The 16,837-nt window shown below is 35.6% G+C and overlaps 1 protein-coding gene across 1 annotated transcript in view; it reads right to left on the bottom strand.

Moving 5' to 3' along the window:
• The window catches only part of SCN9A (sodium voltage-gated channel alpha subunit 9), a 150,089-nt gene that overhangs the window by 17,397 nt on the left and 115,855 nt on the right, over nt 1–16,837 (bottom strand). The window contains exons 19-21 of the mRNA XM_068544959.1: nt 7,970–8,124; nt 4,421–4,594; nt 1,610–1,732 (exon numbers count right to left, since the gene is read on the bottom strand). Of these exons, the coding sequence (XP_068401060.1) occupies nt 1,610–1,732; nt 4,421–4,594; nt 7,970–8,124 (452 nt within the window). The remainder of the gene's footprint in view (nt 1–1,609; nt 1,733–4,420; nt 4,595–7,969; nt 8,125–16,837) is intronic.

Genomic DNA, 16,837 nt, shown 5'->3' with positions numbered 1-16,837 from the left:
ATATTAAAACATTCTCCTGCATCCAATTCACCTGCAAATTAGATAAACAACAGAGAGCAAACAGGGTAAAATAATGGAGTGGCTTAATCACTGAGGGATGTATTAATATCTTGATGGGGAAGGTATATTACTTGACCATGAGAATGTAGTAGACGCTCTGCTTGAGTCCAGGGATCAGTCATAAGTTCTGAATAGATCGCAACATTCTACTAATGCTCAAAAAGAAAAATTAATGTCAACTCCAATACTACCGTTCTGTATAAAATGAAACTTGTAATTTCAATTCTTACATGACCAAAAGTACTTGACTTTTACTTATGAAAAAAAATCTTTGTATAATCATGATCTTTCATATACTTACATGGGGGCCAACATACACTGGATACACTAACAAGTAGAGGTTACAGTCATAATTAGGTCATAGTCATAATGTAATGAAGATCTGCTAGACTCAAACACATCTAACATTCATTCACCTGACGCTTCAGATTTCTGAGCCCCATTCCAGAGTTTATTACTCAGTATATCTGGGGTGGAACCTGGAAATTTGCATTTCTAGTAAGTTTTCAGATGATGCTGACCACATTTAAGAGATGCAGTAAGCAAATTGTTCAGAGACTACAGTTAGAGGGGCAGTCGGATAAATAAATAAGTACGATGCAATATAATGAGGATGTTATGTGTCTGAACATATAGGAAGGATGCTCAATTATACCTGGTGGTGGACAGACAAGGCACATTTAAACTGAGGCTTAAAGGATGAGTAGGTATTTACTATATTGATGAGTTAGGGTTGAGATAGGGCAGGGAGAAACATTCCTGGCCAAGAGAATGGAGGCATGAGAAAGCAGGAATATATCTGGAGAAGAAGAAATTCAAGGAGAGAAGCAACAAATGAGGATATAGACTCATTAGAGAAAATAAAGAATGGATTTTATGAAGAAGTTGCTGGTTTAATACAGCCCTAAAGCTAAGTTGCTGGTAGTCATTATTTATCTCACCTTGTTTGTTTCTGCAAAATGAATCTCTTTTCAGGTACTATGCTGCCTACTGCAAATTAAGTAAAATCAGAGCTTTAGTTTTCTCAAATACAATTTGGAGCTATTTCCACTTTCACTGAGCCATGTATTTAAAGAATGAAATTAAAAGTGATGCCTGATGCTACTTCACTTCTCTGTCTTTTCTTATGCCCCACACCCAGGGTAGTTCCTTAAAAAAAAGTTTGAGCACCTGATAAAGGCAAGTCCTTCATGACTTATATATGAGAGATGCTGTCAGGACTAATAGTGTCCCCTTCACCTGAGTTTCCTAGCATAGGAAAGATTGTCATTTAGGAAGGGAAAAGTCACTTATTTGAATCACTGCCTCACAATATAATATGGAGGCATTACTGTATTTGATTTAGTCTTTGTTAGACAATAGGCACTGAAACACTGCATGTATATGCACATGTATACACACTTATATACATAAACAGCCCATATATACATATATATATTCATGTGTGTGTAAATATAAACAGTCTATAATTCCTACATACCCATGTTTTCATATTTTACACTCCATTAAGAAATATGAATATTATATTAGAAGTTTAGTATTTTCTTACCCTCATTCCTTCAAATCTAGATAAAGCTCTCAGAGGTCTTAAAGCTCTAAGTGTCCGAAGGGATTTAATGGGGCCAAGGTCTGAGTAGCCAAGAGCGTTTGCGACCAAAGTAACCAAAGAAACCTAAAAAAGAAGAAAAATTTCATTAATCATTTCAATGAAATAATAAAGCATGAAGAGAAAAAGTCAATTTCAAAGATCACTAAGAGCAGTTCAACAAGAACAATATGATTTTATACATAAAGTTATCTACTTATTGTCTAAAAATTGGATAAGATAGATGCTTTTTAAAGGAAATAGATTTAAAGGAAAGTTAACCTAAATAAGCTGAAATAATAGAAGGAAAGTAAGTTACTTCTTATATCTGAATAAAAAAAATCACACATGCTTTTCACACTTTTGTAGTCAATGGTTTTGTACTTGCTTATTAATCCTGAACATTTAATTAAAGCAACTATCAAAATTTCAATTGGAATAAAGCCCAGGGCATAACGAAGTGTGTGATTCTGAAGCTAAGTTAAAAGAGTGTGGCAATCACTCAACCAAATCTAAGTCCCAGTATAGAGCTTTTTCAAAAGCACTCTGAAGACTTATGACTTTGAGATGAGGCAAATTCCCCAGAAGATTATTCTGACCTACAGTTTCTCAGAATTGGCACCAAAGATCTTCCTATCAATAATTAGTGGGAGAAAATCTCAATTGTACTGAAGACAGCACACAAGTAGGTGATCTCACTGGCTTCACCATTAACATAGACACACAAGAACTTCGTCATGTTAGACGGACCCTCCACAATCATCATAACCAGTATCCAACAGAAATTTGTGTTCTTATCGTAAGTTATCTCAGAAGAAAGAACATGGACAGAAGTAAAATCAATACATGTTTTGGTAAGGAGCAATGAGCTCTTCAATGACCCAAGATCTGGATTGGTAAATGTATTCAGTCTTTGAATAAGTTCCATTTAAAATATCCATTGTTTCACACTGCGTGCAGCAGGAGGCAATGCCTAAGAACAATGTCTGCAATGCAGTTGATTGGAATTAAGTAATGACTGAAAGACTGAAGTTTTCCAGGGAAGATTAGGAACAACTGGAGAGTCAAGTTTCTTATGTTTAACTATTGAAGGAGTAGAAAAATTTATTGCTTGCAAGTTCACTACTGCTGCTATCAGAAACACAGTGAACTGATTTTTGAATCAGGATGTGTTGAAGTGTTTTGCTCTCATACAGTTACTTCTAAATGTCTCACTAAATGTAACATAACTCTTTGTTTTTAGCTCTTCATGCTATGTATTCAGAATTACTAACTAATCCTCAGTATCACTCTTAGATTGACCCAGTCATTCAGGTCCATTATTTCCCACTTACGTATGCTTAAAAAAATGTGTATTTTTTAATCAGAATAATAAATGTTCCTTTTTAATCAGAAAATAATAAAGGTTTAAAATGTCTATTATAATTTGAATAACCCCTAAGGAAATGGTTAACCTGATCTCCAAACCATTGTTAAATGAGTGTTATTATATTGAATATATGTAGTCTGTAACTGAGAACATATGTATATGCATATATTTATTTATCTATTTATGTATACATGTGTATGTGCATGATATATGCACCTATTGATGAATAATGCTCAGTCAAGTAAGTTTCAACTAATCAGGAAGCTTGCAGAAATCAAACAAATCCATCCTCTGAATATCAAATCAAAAGAATATCAAATCAGGTTCTGAAACCTGAATATGTACCAGAATCATCTGGAGAGCTTATTACAAGAATTTTCTGGGTCCCAACACCAGAGTTTCTGATTTAGTAGCACTTGAGTGGGACCTGAGAATTTGTATCTACAACAAGTTCCCACCCACATGTGCCAATGTTGTTGGTTCAGGGATTACACTCTGAGAGCAACTGTGCTAGATAAATTTCTCAATTTTTGAGAAATAAAAAAAATCTCAGCTTCTCCCCAAAATCCACATGCTTAGATTTGCGCCTCTATCAGCAAGAAAACTGAGTGGAGTTTTGCTCTCTCTGTTGCATTATGAAAACATTATATATATATAATATAATTATATGCGTTATGTGTGTGTATATGTATATATATATACACAAACACACACATATATATATAATTTATTTAGTTAGTTTTTTCAAAATGTTAAATATTTCAAATTGAAGCTATATAACTTCCCTGAATTCTGCATATTACATACCCCTAAATACTGAGAAGCACTACTTCAGATTTTCAAATACAAAAGAATTTCATTATTAAATAGCCATATCTCTTTCTTAACTAAAAATAAATTCAACTCTACTTGTAAACTTTTTTTTTAATCTGAGAGATGAAAAGAACACTGACAATATTTTTTAAAGTTTCTGAATATCATATATTTTATAATTTTTAAAAGATGCAATCATATTTACAGGTTAAGAGAAAAGAAATAATCTACATTCCTTCTATTATTTCTTCTTATTTTGGTTATCCTTTTTTAAAAACTATTGTATTACAAAAGTGTTCATCTTACCATTCATTTTTCTAGGCACTAACTATGTAACGCATATGAAAAAAAGGTGAATCAAAAAATAATCAAACATGAAATCATTAACATAAAGTATCAAAAATTAAATATCTCATAGAGGAAGTCTGAGAGAGCATAGGAGATATAACGTATAGCTATGCCTGCCTTGGAAAAAAAAATCTTTTTGCATATTACCTATCTAAATATGATAATATTTAACATTAGTGAAGGTTTTTGAAAAAACTTATTTGTAAGAATAAATCTCCTTTTAAAATTTACTCAGAAGTACCTACATCGACAATTAAGAAATCCAGCCAACACCAGGCATTGGTGAAATAGGTTTTATAACCATATGCTATCCATTTTAGAAGCATTTCCAGAATAAAGATGTAAGTGAATATCTTGTCAGCATACTCCAGGATAATCTTAATGGTCTTTTTCTTTTCAATATATATATCTTCAAAAGCCTGTGAAAATAATATTCAGATTTAAATTTGCTACAACTTAAAGCTTATGATTCATGACAAAAACAGGAAATGAAATTCTGATAAAGAGACCACTGAGATATCATACTATTACAGGCCAGCTGTCTTTCTTCTGGTTTACAGTTACTGTGTAACACTTAGTTCTAGCCTTTGCACCAGTGCAGGGGGCTGATCATCAGAGGTCAAGAGAAAGAGAGTGAAAAAGAATGAAATTATTTATAGTCCCCTAAAAGAACCATGATCTCTGACACATTCAGGGATTTCCACTCATCTGACTCCCCTTTTATCCTCCTTCAAATTAGGTAAGTCCTAGTAATTTAAGACATGATTCCAGGGTCAGCCCCTTTTATAAATCTCTCTAACCCTGCACTCTACTTCGACACAGAAGTAGGATTTAAGCCCTCTCCTTCAGCTCTTATGTGCCTGTACATTCCCAGTGCCTAGCACTGTGTCAAGAACACAGCAGGAAAGGTTTGCTAAATGAATGAATGCAGTAGCTTAATAGGGCTATAGAACACAGAAGATGGTTTCTTCCTTTGAATTTTGCACCAATATTTTATCATTCATTAAAAGTTTCAGCTCTACAAATCACTGTTATATTTATTACATCAATGTGACATCTTTTAACACTCTCTAAGAGATTTTAGTAAGTGATAGACGATGATACTGTGGTCATAGCCACAAGGCCCATGGGAAATAATTTGAATGGACTTAAAGAACTGATCTCACTGAAGCCACTGAAAATGACTGCTGACCTAAACAGGTCTAAAGTATTAGATTTTTCTCTTTCAAGTTTAAACAACATTCACTTTGTTGGAGAAAATGAAAGCAAAAGGACCTGTATCCTTGGTGGTAACACTGGACAACCTGTCCACAGTCATGGGCGTGTGCATTCTTATTCTTCTTATTCCAAGTTCTTATATCAATACTTTAAAAATGATCCTTAGCACTTTTGGAGAAATGTAATCCTCAATATTGAAGAAAACAGAGAAGTTGGAACAGAGAGAATGGACAGATCCATGAAGATGCTGAGAGAAGGTTCTACCAGCTAGCAGAGGTTCTGAAAGACAATGGAACTAAAAGGCAAGAACTGAAGTCCAGCCCTCAGGACTCTTCTGCTTCCCTTCTCCGAGTTCTGGAGGAATCGGGCAAGCTACCTAAACAAACTCTGGCAATGCCTCAGTCCTTGAAATGCGAAGACAAGGAAGGGGCTTGATAACAAAGAAGAGTACACCTTGCTCCAACCCATGGAGCCTGAAGCAGGATTCTGCCTGCAGAGATCCTACCTTCTAGAACTAATCTTGTGGATGAGGGAACAAGGAGGCAAGGAGGTCGCTGTGTGAGCTCGGCCAAATCTGAGGCATAGGCCTCCCTATTACTTATTTCGGTCACCACTCATTTGTTTCTCCCCTTTCTGAGGACCCACAACACAGTGAAAAGATACTGTGGCTTTGAATTCAGACTTCAGTTATACCTCTGCCATTTACTAGCTTTGGGACATTAGCAACTTTTAAAACTCTGCACCCAGCTTTCTCATTGGTAAAATGAGCAAAATACTATAATCTCACAAGATGTTTGAAAATTAAAGGAGAAAACCTATATAAAGATCTTGAAACACAATAAATATGTACTCAGTTGGAGCTATTACTTTTTATTTATTTTTATTATTAATTAAGGTACTATTCATTAAGTAAGGTATTTAAAAAATCCAGCTCAGTTAGCAAACTCCCTGAGTGAAAACACCAGTTTCTTGAAATACATTTCCCTTTTCTTCCTTATAGGATACATTTGAATTTCAGTTTTGAGAATGCCCCTTCCGCAAAATGTCATCTTCCTTTTTAGACAATTTGAACAAGGGATTACTCTAACCTTTTCTTTAATTTTTGGTAATCTCCTTTCTAAAAGTCTCAGTCACATATGTGACTCAACATGACTCATCAACTTCCTCAGTTATTAGGAATACAAGAAAATGTAGATGTTATCGAGACTCCTACTTGCATTCCACCAGATAAACAGAGCAGCATTTTTCTTATTACATCTTCTGTTTTCGGATAGGAAATTTGTTGGCAGAGGCAGTGTGCTGTGCGCCCTGAGCATCTCTGCGTGTTCCTGTTGGGCAGGCCAAGAACCCAAGGCCCTGACTGCTCCTTATCCAGGTCCTTTCTTAGGGTTGTTTTTGCAACAAGCAACCTTGAGGGATGAGGTAGTGTCTCCTTCTGGGACAAAGAGCAAGTCTGCTTATTGCTTGCTATAAAAGGATGGGTTCCCTAAGCTCAGTGCTTCTCAGCTGTGATGCGAACACACTGTATGTGTACTGTTCATTTTAGTCCCTGTTATGCCCTCACTGGACTTGGGGACAAAGGGGACCAACACACATATGCTAAAGTTCGTGCTCCTTTCTATGCCATGAGTAACAAAGTCCTTTGTCCCTGACTCGGAAGCCTCCCATCTTCCACCAGCATCCATGAAACAGTAACAGGTTAACTTTCGTAAGTGAAATCAAATCCCAGATCCATAAACCTGTCTAAGAGGAAACTTACAAAGTTCTTGAGTATTCTGTTTTTAGTAAAATGGAACGTCTAGTGGTATCTTTAGCTGGAACTGGGCTTTTCTAATGGCTCATCTATATTCGTGTCAGCAGGAGAGAAAAGCAAACAAGAAAAGGCTCAGGGAGCTTCTGACTCTCCCAGATCCCTCTCAAACCTCAGAGAAGGCACTTGGCACAAGTACAAGAATGACAGACCTATCCCATTCTCACCCTAAAACTACAGTCTATTTTCCCTTATGCAAGATGCTTCATAAGCTGACACTGCCTATCTTTGTCACAGTATCTCTGGTCACCACCCACCTGCCTGGATTTGCTCTTCCTCCCATGACACCTTCTATAGTTTGGGAACTGTTAATTTCCTGAATGTCTCATGCTATTTTATGCTTCACTCCCCTCAGGACACCTTCCTGGCTGGAAAATTCCTATTCATCTTTCTAGATCTTGCAAAACATCATCTACCGTTCTGAAATCCCAAGCAGACAACTCTTCCTGCTCCAGAGCTTAATCATGCATATACTTCACTTACAAACATATCCCAATTCTGTATCACTTGTGCCTCTCACTTCCCTAATGCTCTCTGAGCTCCTTGAGAAAAGCACCTGGATCTTATCCAACTTTGCATTCAGGGCAGCAAGAATAATGCCAGGCATGGAGTAAATATTTACTGAGCTAAGTAAAATTTTGTCCTTGGGACTGATCAGAGGGATTAATTTTTAAGTAAAACCATCTGCCATGATATTTTTATCTTCAACTCATCTATTAAAAATAATGACTTAATTGATTTAAGCCTTAGGTGTCAGATCACTTACCAGAGCACCGCTGCTGAGCAGGATCATGAGAACAATGAAGCTTTCAAACCAACTGTGCTCAACTATCCGATAGCAGGTCTTCCTGATGTTCCACCAGATTTTTCCTTTCCCTGATTCTGTGTTAATTTGGCAGCATGGGAGCCTCCGCACACAACCTGGCAAGAAAGACATGCATGTAAAATCTGGATATTCAGAATACATAAAATACTTAACATACATCATTTAATGCAAAGCGCTCCTACGATAGTTCCTCAACCAAATAATTTCTAACACTTACACCTGAAGCTTCAAATAGTTTCAACTTGGATGCTGCCTTTTCTCATCTCTTAACTCTCCCTGGTGTTTTCTTAATACTTGTATCAGTAATTTCGAACTTGGGATGTATTCGTGTTTTCTGTTCTTCCCTAGTTTCTCATCAATCTCCTCTACAGTGTTTAAACCACATATTGTTCTTTTTATTACTGCAGCCCTAATGCAATCCTAATACACAATGAGCAGTAAATAATTACTGGTTAACGAATGAACTAAAATCTCAAGACAAAAATGCATTTCATGGCCTTCTTGATACGAATTTAGTCTACAGTCTGGTGCTGCTTCAACTCCTCTATAAAACACCCTTTGAGAAAGAGCATTCTATGTAATACTTTAAAAATTAGTAGAAGGTCCTATAATTCAGTTCAAAAGAAACAGATCTTGATTACAAGAATCAGATGAAACTGTTTCAAGTACTATAAGTTAAAAACAAATCTGACTTTGGAATCCCAGATGCAGAACACACTGCTATAAAAAACTGAAGAATATTTTATTTAAAGTTCTTTAGGTTAATTCATTCATATCCCCATCAAACATTTATTGATTAACCTTTTACTCAAGCTGTGTACATAGTTTCTTCTCCTCAAGATATCTATAACTGGTTTTTGGTTAGGCGGCTAGATATAGAAATAAATTACTGTAACTGGATAATGCAACTAAAATGACAGATATGCTGGGGTTATGTTTGATAGCTTGGAAGAAATTCACCTAACCTGGCTTATTTGTTGAGAAAGTGAGGTCAGAGGAGGTTTTCTGGAAGAGGTGGGACCTGAATTGAATCAAAGTATTAGCCAAAAAGAGTGGAGTGGAATTCCAGGCCAAGAGGCAGCAAAATGTGCTGTGTACAGGACTTACAAGTAGTTCAGAATTTTGATGAAAGCAAACTGCACAGAAAAGGGATGGATGAGAGATAAGGTAGAGAAACTGGTCAGATTATGGAAAGCATCTTCTCCCACCTTAAGGAGTTTGGCTATATCCTAAATCCTAACGAGGACTAAGTGAAGGGTTGTAAGCAGAAAATTACATAGGAAGATTGTAATTTAAATAGATGTCGCCAGCAACTGTGGAGGATAAGTTGGAAGAGAAGAAGAAGGAGGGGTGGGGGGCAAAGAAAGACCCAGAGCTAGAAAACCAGTTAGGGTCTGGTTCAGTATCCCCAACAAGAAGGATAGATTTGGGCAGCTCTCGTTAGGAACTAGAGCAATAACAGAGTCAAGACATATTTGGCAGGTAAAATCAGCACATTTGCTGACTGATTGGATATGGGATGTAAGAGGAAGGGAGAAGCCCAGACAACTGGGCGGATGTCAGTAATGAAATGAAGACCACAGGAGCAGGAGCTGCTTGGGGTGATAATGAGTTTGAGATGCCAGTGAAACCTCTAAATACAGACATCCTGTAGATATTTGGAGGTGTGAATCTGAAGCTCAGGGGAAAAGTCTGGGATGGAAAAGAATGTGTAGGAATCATTAGCACATATGTGTCAGCTGACATCAGGACAGTTGTTGAGGTCACACACAAAAAAGTATTTAGGGTGAGGAGAGAAAAGGGTCGAGTCTGGAACATTCTGGGACAGCAATATTAAGAGACAGAATTCAGTGGTATGCTGGAGCCAACTCATACTGGCTCTTGACAACTTATTGTTAAATTGCCAGGAAATTTTGCTAGCCTGTTGTTAAATGCAGCTGTTATCAAAAATTAAATTGTATAAACTTAAAAATATAACTTACTTAAAAAAGGTAATAAATACTAAAAATATATTACTCTAATAATTTTACTCTAAAAATATATTACTCTACATTTTACTATTATCTATGCTCTTGAGTATATTTAAGCATTCTATCTGGTTGGTAGAATATGTTATACTGTTGGGCTACAATGCATCTCTTCCCAACTCTGCATGCAGCAAAGTCACACCAGTAGTTTGAGATCAGCCATGGTGGGAATCTTTACAAAAGTCATCAACTGCTATAAATCCAGGCTTGTTGATTTTCTAGAGAAGAATTAAGAAAGTGATGGAGAAAATGTTAATAAAACTGGAAAAGTATGCCATATTGGTAGCCATTACACTGTGAATAGCACAAAAAATTGAGGAAATATTCTTTCAGTATTCGAATTCTATTATCTGATTCAGCAAAGATTTGTTCACATCACTGATGAAAGAGTCAAGTTCTGACACACAGCCTTTTTGTTTCACTCTCACCTTACTGATTAATGTAAATGAAAATACCAACCAACCTTCAGGTTAAAACTATACTTGTTCATCAGTTGCAACCACTGTTTATAAATATAAAATTTTGGCAAAATTCAACAAAAGCATTCTGTGGGAACCAATTAGCTATATGGAATGTTCAATGAAGGATGGTGATTATATTACTGCCTGTAAATCGTGTACCACATATCCTTTATATCAGTAAAATATATGGTAAACTGATGGATGTATGCATACTTTGTTTTTCTTGAAGAACTGGTTGTTAAACATTTACCTGTCCACCACTGGGAAAGGTGGAAGATGAGAAAACCCTGAAGGAGGTGACAAAGTTGGGGTGGGGAAAATGTAGAAGAGGCTGCAGTAAAAGAAAAGTCAGGGAAGAGTTTCATGAAGGACTGGTGAACACAGCTATGACCAAGAGAGTCTCAGAGAGAGAATGATTGAAATTAAAAAAAAATTAAAGTTGATTAAAAAATAAACAATCAAAATTACTTAAAAAAAGGAAGAATTTAAAAAGAGGAACTACAGTGAATTCTTCTCTTAAAATTTTTAGATCAAAAACCTCGTTTGGAGGGAATGTAGAAGGTGGGAAAGCAAGAATGAACAGCACTTTTTAGAGGCTTGTTTTAGAAGTTTGCAAGTTAGGCACTCTAAAAATAATTTACTTGTCTATAAAACAATATATTTCATTAAAAATATTGAGCCTATCAAGTAATAACTTCATATAATCATAAGCTGTCTGTCCTGAAACAACAAAGCTATATAATTCTCTTGATGAAATACATTTTTTGGACAATGTCTTGTTATGGTTTCTTTTACGATTATGTAGCGAAATTAGTTCATTGATCCTTAATACGAGGTATCTCCTAGTACTTTAATTTCCAGTTTTATAGAAATGTAGCAAGTTATGTTTTTCTCCCAAGTCTGACATTTTTGCTAACAATTTTATGTGTTCTTGTCCTTTCTCTCTGGAAACTTCTAAGTTCCCAGAAGGCTGAACTGTGCCTGTTATGCCCTTTCTTTCTGCTCACAGTACTTACTACAATCCTCTACATAGATTCATATGCTGGGATAGTTGACTTAAAAGACATAACCCCCCAAAAAAAGAGTTCTAAAATCACCTAAGCATTAGTCATGATCTGAAGGGTCATGTCTTTGTGAATTCTAGAATTTACACAAAGTTTGGATGAAATAGAAAAAAAACAAAACAAAAGCAACTGGGTGAAAGGAAAATATACACATGGCTTCACTTATCCAATGTTATTACAGTTTACATGACCTCAGATCTCAAAGAATTTATCTTCATTGTATCTAAAACAATTACTTTATATCTCAAATGCATTTAGTAAAGAAAGAATATTTTATAAAATGATATGAAAAAATAGTAAAAGGTAAGGCCAAAAATTGACACCAGATCATCTTTTTCGGGGCAAAAGAAAACACCAGATAGAGTGGAAAAATTTAAGATGGAATTTTTTTTTATTAACTTAATGCTTGAGACTTTAGAACTTATCTTAAAAACAAAGATCTTGTGCAGAACAGAATCTATCTGCATCAAGTATAATTACCAGAGGAGAAAGTTATCTCTTTGGTTAAGAAGATTTTACTATTTGGGATTTCTTTTTGTAGGTCTTAAGGTTGAAGAGAAATATTATTCTTATGATTGAGGCAGGAAAAGGCACGATATATTCTAATTAGAAAAGTAAGTAAACTTTTTATCTGAGATGAAGGTTTGTAAGTATTTTCCTCAGGATTTATCACACCTCAGAGAGTTTCTCTCTTATTTTGAGGCAGGAGAATAGGACCACCGCCTGTCTAGCTTTTATGCAAAGGCATATCCCAAGAGATTTCCAACCTAGCTGGTTAGCAACGTTATCACACCTTCTTTTTTAAAAGGACTATTAATTAAATGTAAACACAGCAGAGAACGTCTCAAACATTTTAATAGGTCCCCATGGGTAAATGCTATTTCTTTTGGGTGGTTTCATTAATTTGCTCTTGTGATCCATTAAGTAAAATCTCTATTGTGTTTCATCATGTTAAACTAATGCTTTCAAATAAAAAAGAAACCACAGGGCTCTTCTAAGTTTAGCCATTAACAGAAATATAACAGCATGATCAGTATAATTAATATAAAAATTTATTAGGAAAACATGTCTTTTTTTAACACTTCTTAAAAACTTCTAAATCCTTTATAACGAGTTTTTTGTCCACATTTTCCTTCCAAAAAAAGACAAAAATAGGCACAAAGGAGTTGGTTATTGTGTTACTAAAGTTAGAATTAGTTATTAGTTATTTTATAGGAAGTGGAACTCAGAATATTTTGGGGGAAAGTTGAGTTAGCTCCTCCTACTAAATTAATAGAAAATACATTATTTTAAGGAGAAGAGTGTGTCCTTCTCACACCCTAATCTTGATTTTGTGATTTACTAATTGTATAATCCAAAAGGAGTATAATATAAAACCAAGCAAAATCAAACAGTCATGTCATGTTCATAATTATATAGATTGCAAAGACATGTAGAATTAAGGATAGTGAAGAACAGTACCAGATCTGGGAAGGTACCTGAAGTCTTGAATGATAAAGCTAATGAAACAGAACTAAGGAAAAACACAGAATAAGAGGGAGGAGAAAAAGGTGAAGAGGAACAAGATGCAAATGAATAAAGTGATAATTATGAAGTTAAAAAGGATCAATGGATGTGAGGCTATGAACAACAAAATCATTTTAGCATTCGTCTTCACTGAAACACAACTATTCTGATTTAACTCTCCCACTTCCTTTGATTTTCCCGCTGCCTTTCAGGTAACAGAAACCTCTAGAGGCCAAATGCTGCTCTAAATTGGCATTGGTTCTAGCGCAACACTTGTCAACCAATCACGACTTGGTAAGGGTAATTTCCACTATGAGTAAACAAGTTCCCAATTTTCCATCCTGTCAAGCCCACTTATTTTGAACTCTTCATGTGGAAACCATATATTTCCAGTTTCTTGAGGCCCCAAGCTTGGTGTCTTCTTTGACTCTTCTAAAGAGAAGAAAGCTTTAACACCCAGCATCGAATCCATCAGCAAATCCCTTCAGCTTTAACTTGAAAATATACTCAGAATCTCATACTCTCACCATCCCCAATACTCTCACAGTAGTCTACACTCCCATCATCTCTCACCTGGATTACCGCAGGGACATCCAAGAGGTTTCCCAGCTTCTGCCCTTGCTATCCACCTATCTGCTCTTAAGATGGCATTTTGTGAGACTTCTAAATGAGATTCTTATGTTTTTCAATGCTCTTGAGATCTGGCCTCTACTGTGTCTCTAACCTCAACTTCTACCACCCTTTCCACCTCTCAATCTGTTCTACTCATACCGGCCTCTTGATTTGGTTTTCAAATATGCATATCGCCACTTCAGGGCATGTGCCTTCATTACTCTGCTTAAAATACTCTTCCTTCATATATTTGCGTGGTCCACTTCAATCTTCTTCAGGTCTCTGATCAAATGTTATCTTTTTAGAAAGGCCTTCTCTGACCACTCTATTTGTATGAGAGTAGGCTTCTACCCCTCAATCTTAGTATTCCCATTTTCACTTTACTTCTCCATAGCAGGTATCACTTATCAGACCTACTAAATATTTATATATTTATTTGGGTAAGAAACATTGTTTTTTTTCCCTGCTCTATCTCTGTCTAGTGCTCAGGTCTGGGCCTGGCAGACAGAAGGTATTTAATGATTATTTGTTGATTGGATAAAAGAATGATTAAGTGGATAAAGGGTTGAAGGGCTCAGAAAATTGGTTGCCCTGTTTTTATCAGGCTGAGCCTCTTAGCCCAGCAGGTCCGGTAAGTATTAAGTCTCGAGTGGAGCACAGCTGCTCAAAGTGATATGACTCAGAGATGTGTGTTTGCTAGTAGATATTCCTGTCATTAAAAAATATATATTTATCTGTTTATTTAAATTTTTATTGAGAACATACATACAGTGTAGTACACATATTTTAAGTATATATATTGATATTCTCATGTAACAGCCATGTAGGTCATGATATAACATTTCCAAGCACCCAGAAATCACCCTCATGCCCTTTCCCAATCTGTACCCACTAAAGGTAACTACTAGTCTGACTTCTATCTTTGTAGATTGATTTTGTCTATTCTTCTCCTATTTTGCCCATTTTTTCCAGCTTTACTGAGGTATAATTGACAATTAAAAATTGTATATATTTAAGGTGTACAACTTGATGATTTGATATAGGTTTATACTGTGAAATAATCACTGCAATCAAGTTAATTAAATTGCCATCACCTCACGTAGTTACCAACTTCTTCTTTTTGGGTGGGTTGAGAACATTTAAGATCTACCCTCTTGGCAAATTTCAAGTACACAACACGGTATTGTTAACTATACTCATATTGTTGTCCATTAGATTTCCAGAATGCATTCATCTTGTACAACTGAAACTTTGGTTCTCAGTAAATTTTCAGTGGTCAAGACCACAATTCACTGAAAATGTGTTTCTATAATATCTCTTATATACTAGACTCAAATTAGAAGTTATGAATAATCTCAAAATCATTATATAAGTATTCTCATTGGTGTTTTATAGGATTAAAATAGCTTTTGTAAAGTTTGATCTCAGTAAGATAGCACCTACAGTCTGAAATAGCTTAGCATTAATAGTTTCTGCAGAGGGTTTAAGTTTTTCTAAGGCCCTTCTCTGATATAGAGCCATAATTTGTTAGATAAGCCCAACTTCTTTCTGGTTATCCTAGAATTTTAAGTCAGGGTCATTCATAAAATGTGTGGAAGAAATCTTGGTAGCATCTGTACAAATTTAAGTTTACATGGTACTAGTCAATTTAATTTTATCGTGATGCTGAAATACATGATGATACTCTTAAATGCCTTTAATATGAACACTTCTAAAGAAAACTCCATGTGTTTTGCTTATAGTACTAATTTGAGTTAACACAAATTTCTATTAATTGGGTGTCACACTTTTCTGCTTCTCACACACACAAAAAATGACATTTGGCTTTTATTTAAAGAGAATTCATGCATCCATTGTAGTTTGCAGATATCTTTATTTGCTGGTCATTTTGTTTACTGCATGAGTGTTATAGGAGACTGGTTGAGAAAATCTTGAAGAATGAAAGCGAGTCAGTGATTTCTACAAAAAAACACAAATGCTGAGAGTTTAAGCCCATGAGTAGATCATGAGTCATTAGCATCAAGGCTACCACTGCTTCTAGATAAGATTGCTAACAAAATACTTTAAAAACAATAAGGAAACTAGAAGGAGATGAAAGGCAGTACTGTGCTAATTAATTTATTAATGCTATCTCATTTAATCTCCTCAACATCCCTATGATATGGATGTAAAATGTACCCATTTTACAGATGAGGCGTCTGAGGTATAAGACTAAAATGTGCTCAAGGTCTCATAGAGAGTTAGCAGTAGGCCAGTTAGAACTCATATTTATCACGCTCCAAAGCTTGTACAATAAATTATTGTATTACATTGCAATCCTACTCTAGGTTTGCGTTTTTACTTAGATGACACAATACTTGCTTAGAAAACTGCATATTTTCCCAAGTCAAGTTCAAAGTTACTGCTTTTAATAAAATCCCTGAAAAATTCCAGGAGTAGTAAGAAGTTCAGTAAGGTAGAATGTGAAAAGGAATGAAAAGAGGCACTGTTAGAAAATAAGAGCCTGAGGCCAAATGTAAAGGGCCTTACATGCCAAGTTAAGGACTTCAGGTTTTATCCTACCAATGGTTCTCAAATTTTAGTGTGCATCAGAATCCCCTGAAGGACTCGGACCCTATCTCCAGAGTTTCTGATCAACTTGTGTGTTTTGTGATCAACCTGTGGCTAGAAAGGGAGAGGTTAGGACTGACTTAAAGTCGAGCTTGAGAGGCAAGATAGATCATGACATCACTAAATGTGATAGAGACTGGAGGAAGCTGTAGATTACATGTGGAAACCCCACTGAAGTTTGTTTTGAACTTATTCAACTGTTGTTTAAAGACAACAGATGGAGATGAGCAATGGGGAGCTGTAGGCAGATCTGGAACTTGAATGAAGTCAGGGGTAAAGATAAAGATGTAAGAGCAACAACACAGAAATGGTTGCTTACACCACAGACACGGACAAAACCACTTAGGGCTACAGAATAAGAAAAGTAGATAACCAAGCATCAAAATGTGGGCAAACGTCATTATTTAAGGTTTGTGCATAAAAAATAGTCACTAAAAGAAACAGGGGAAGAAACTCAGAATTCTCAGTGATGTAAAAGAAGAACAAAAATAGAGTGTGGCCTCTGAAACCAAGGGAAGGAAGAATTTT

Source organism: Eschrichtius robustus, chromosome 5 (assembly GCF_028021215.1).
Source record: "Eschrichtius robustus isolate mEscRob2 chromosome 5, mEscRob2.pri, whole genome shotgun sequence".
Lineage (NCBI taxonomy): Eukaryota > Metazoa > Chordata > Mammalia > Artiodactyla > Eschrichtiidae > Eschrichtius > Eschrichtius robustus.
Note: the sequence above shows the minus strand (reverse complement) of the source record. Positions and strands in the feature narration are given on the sequence as shown.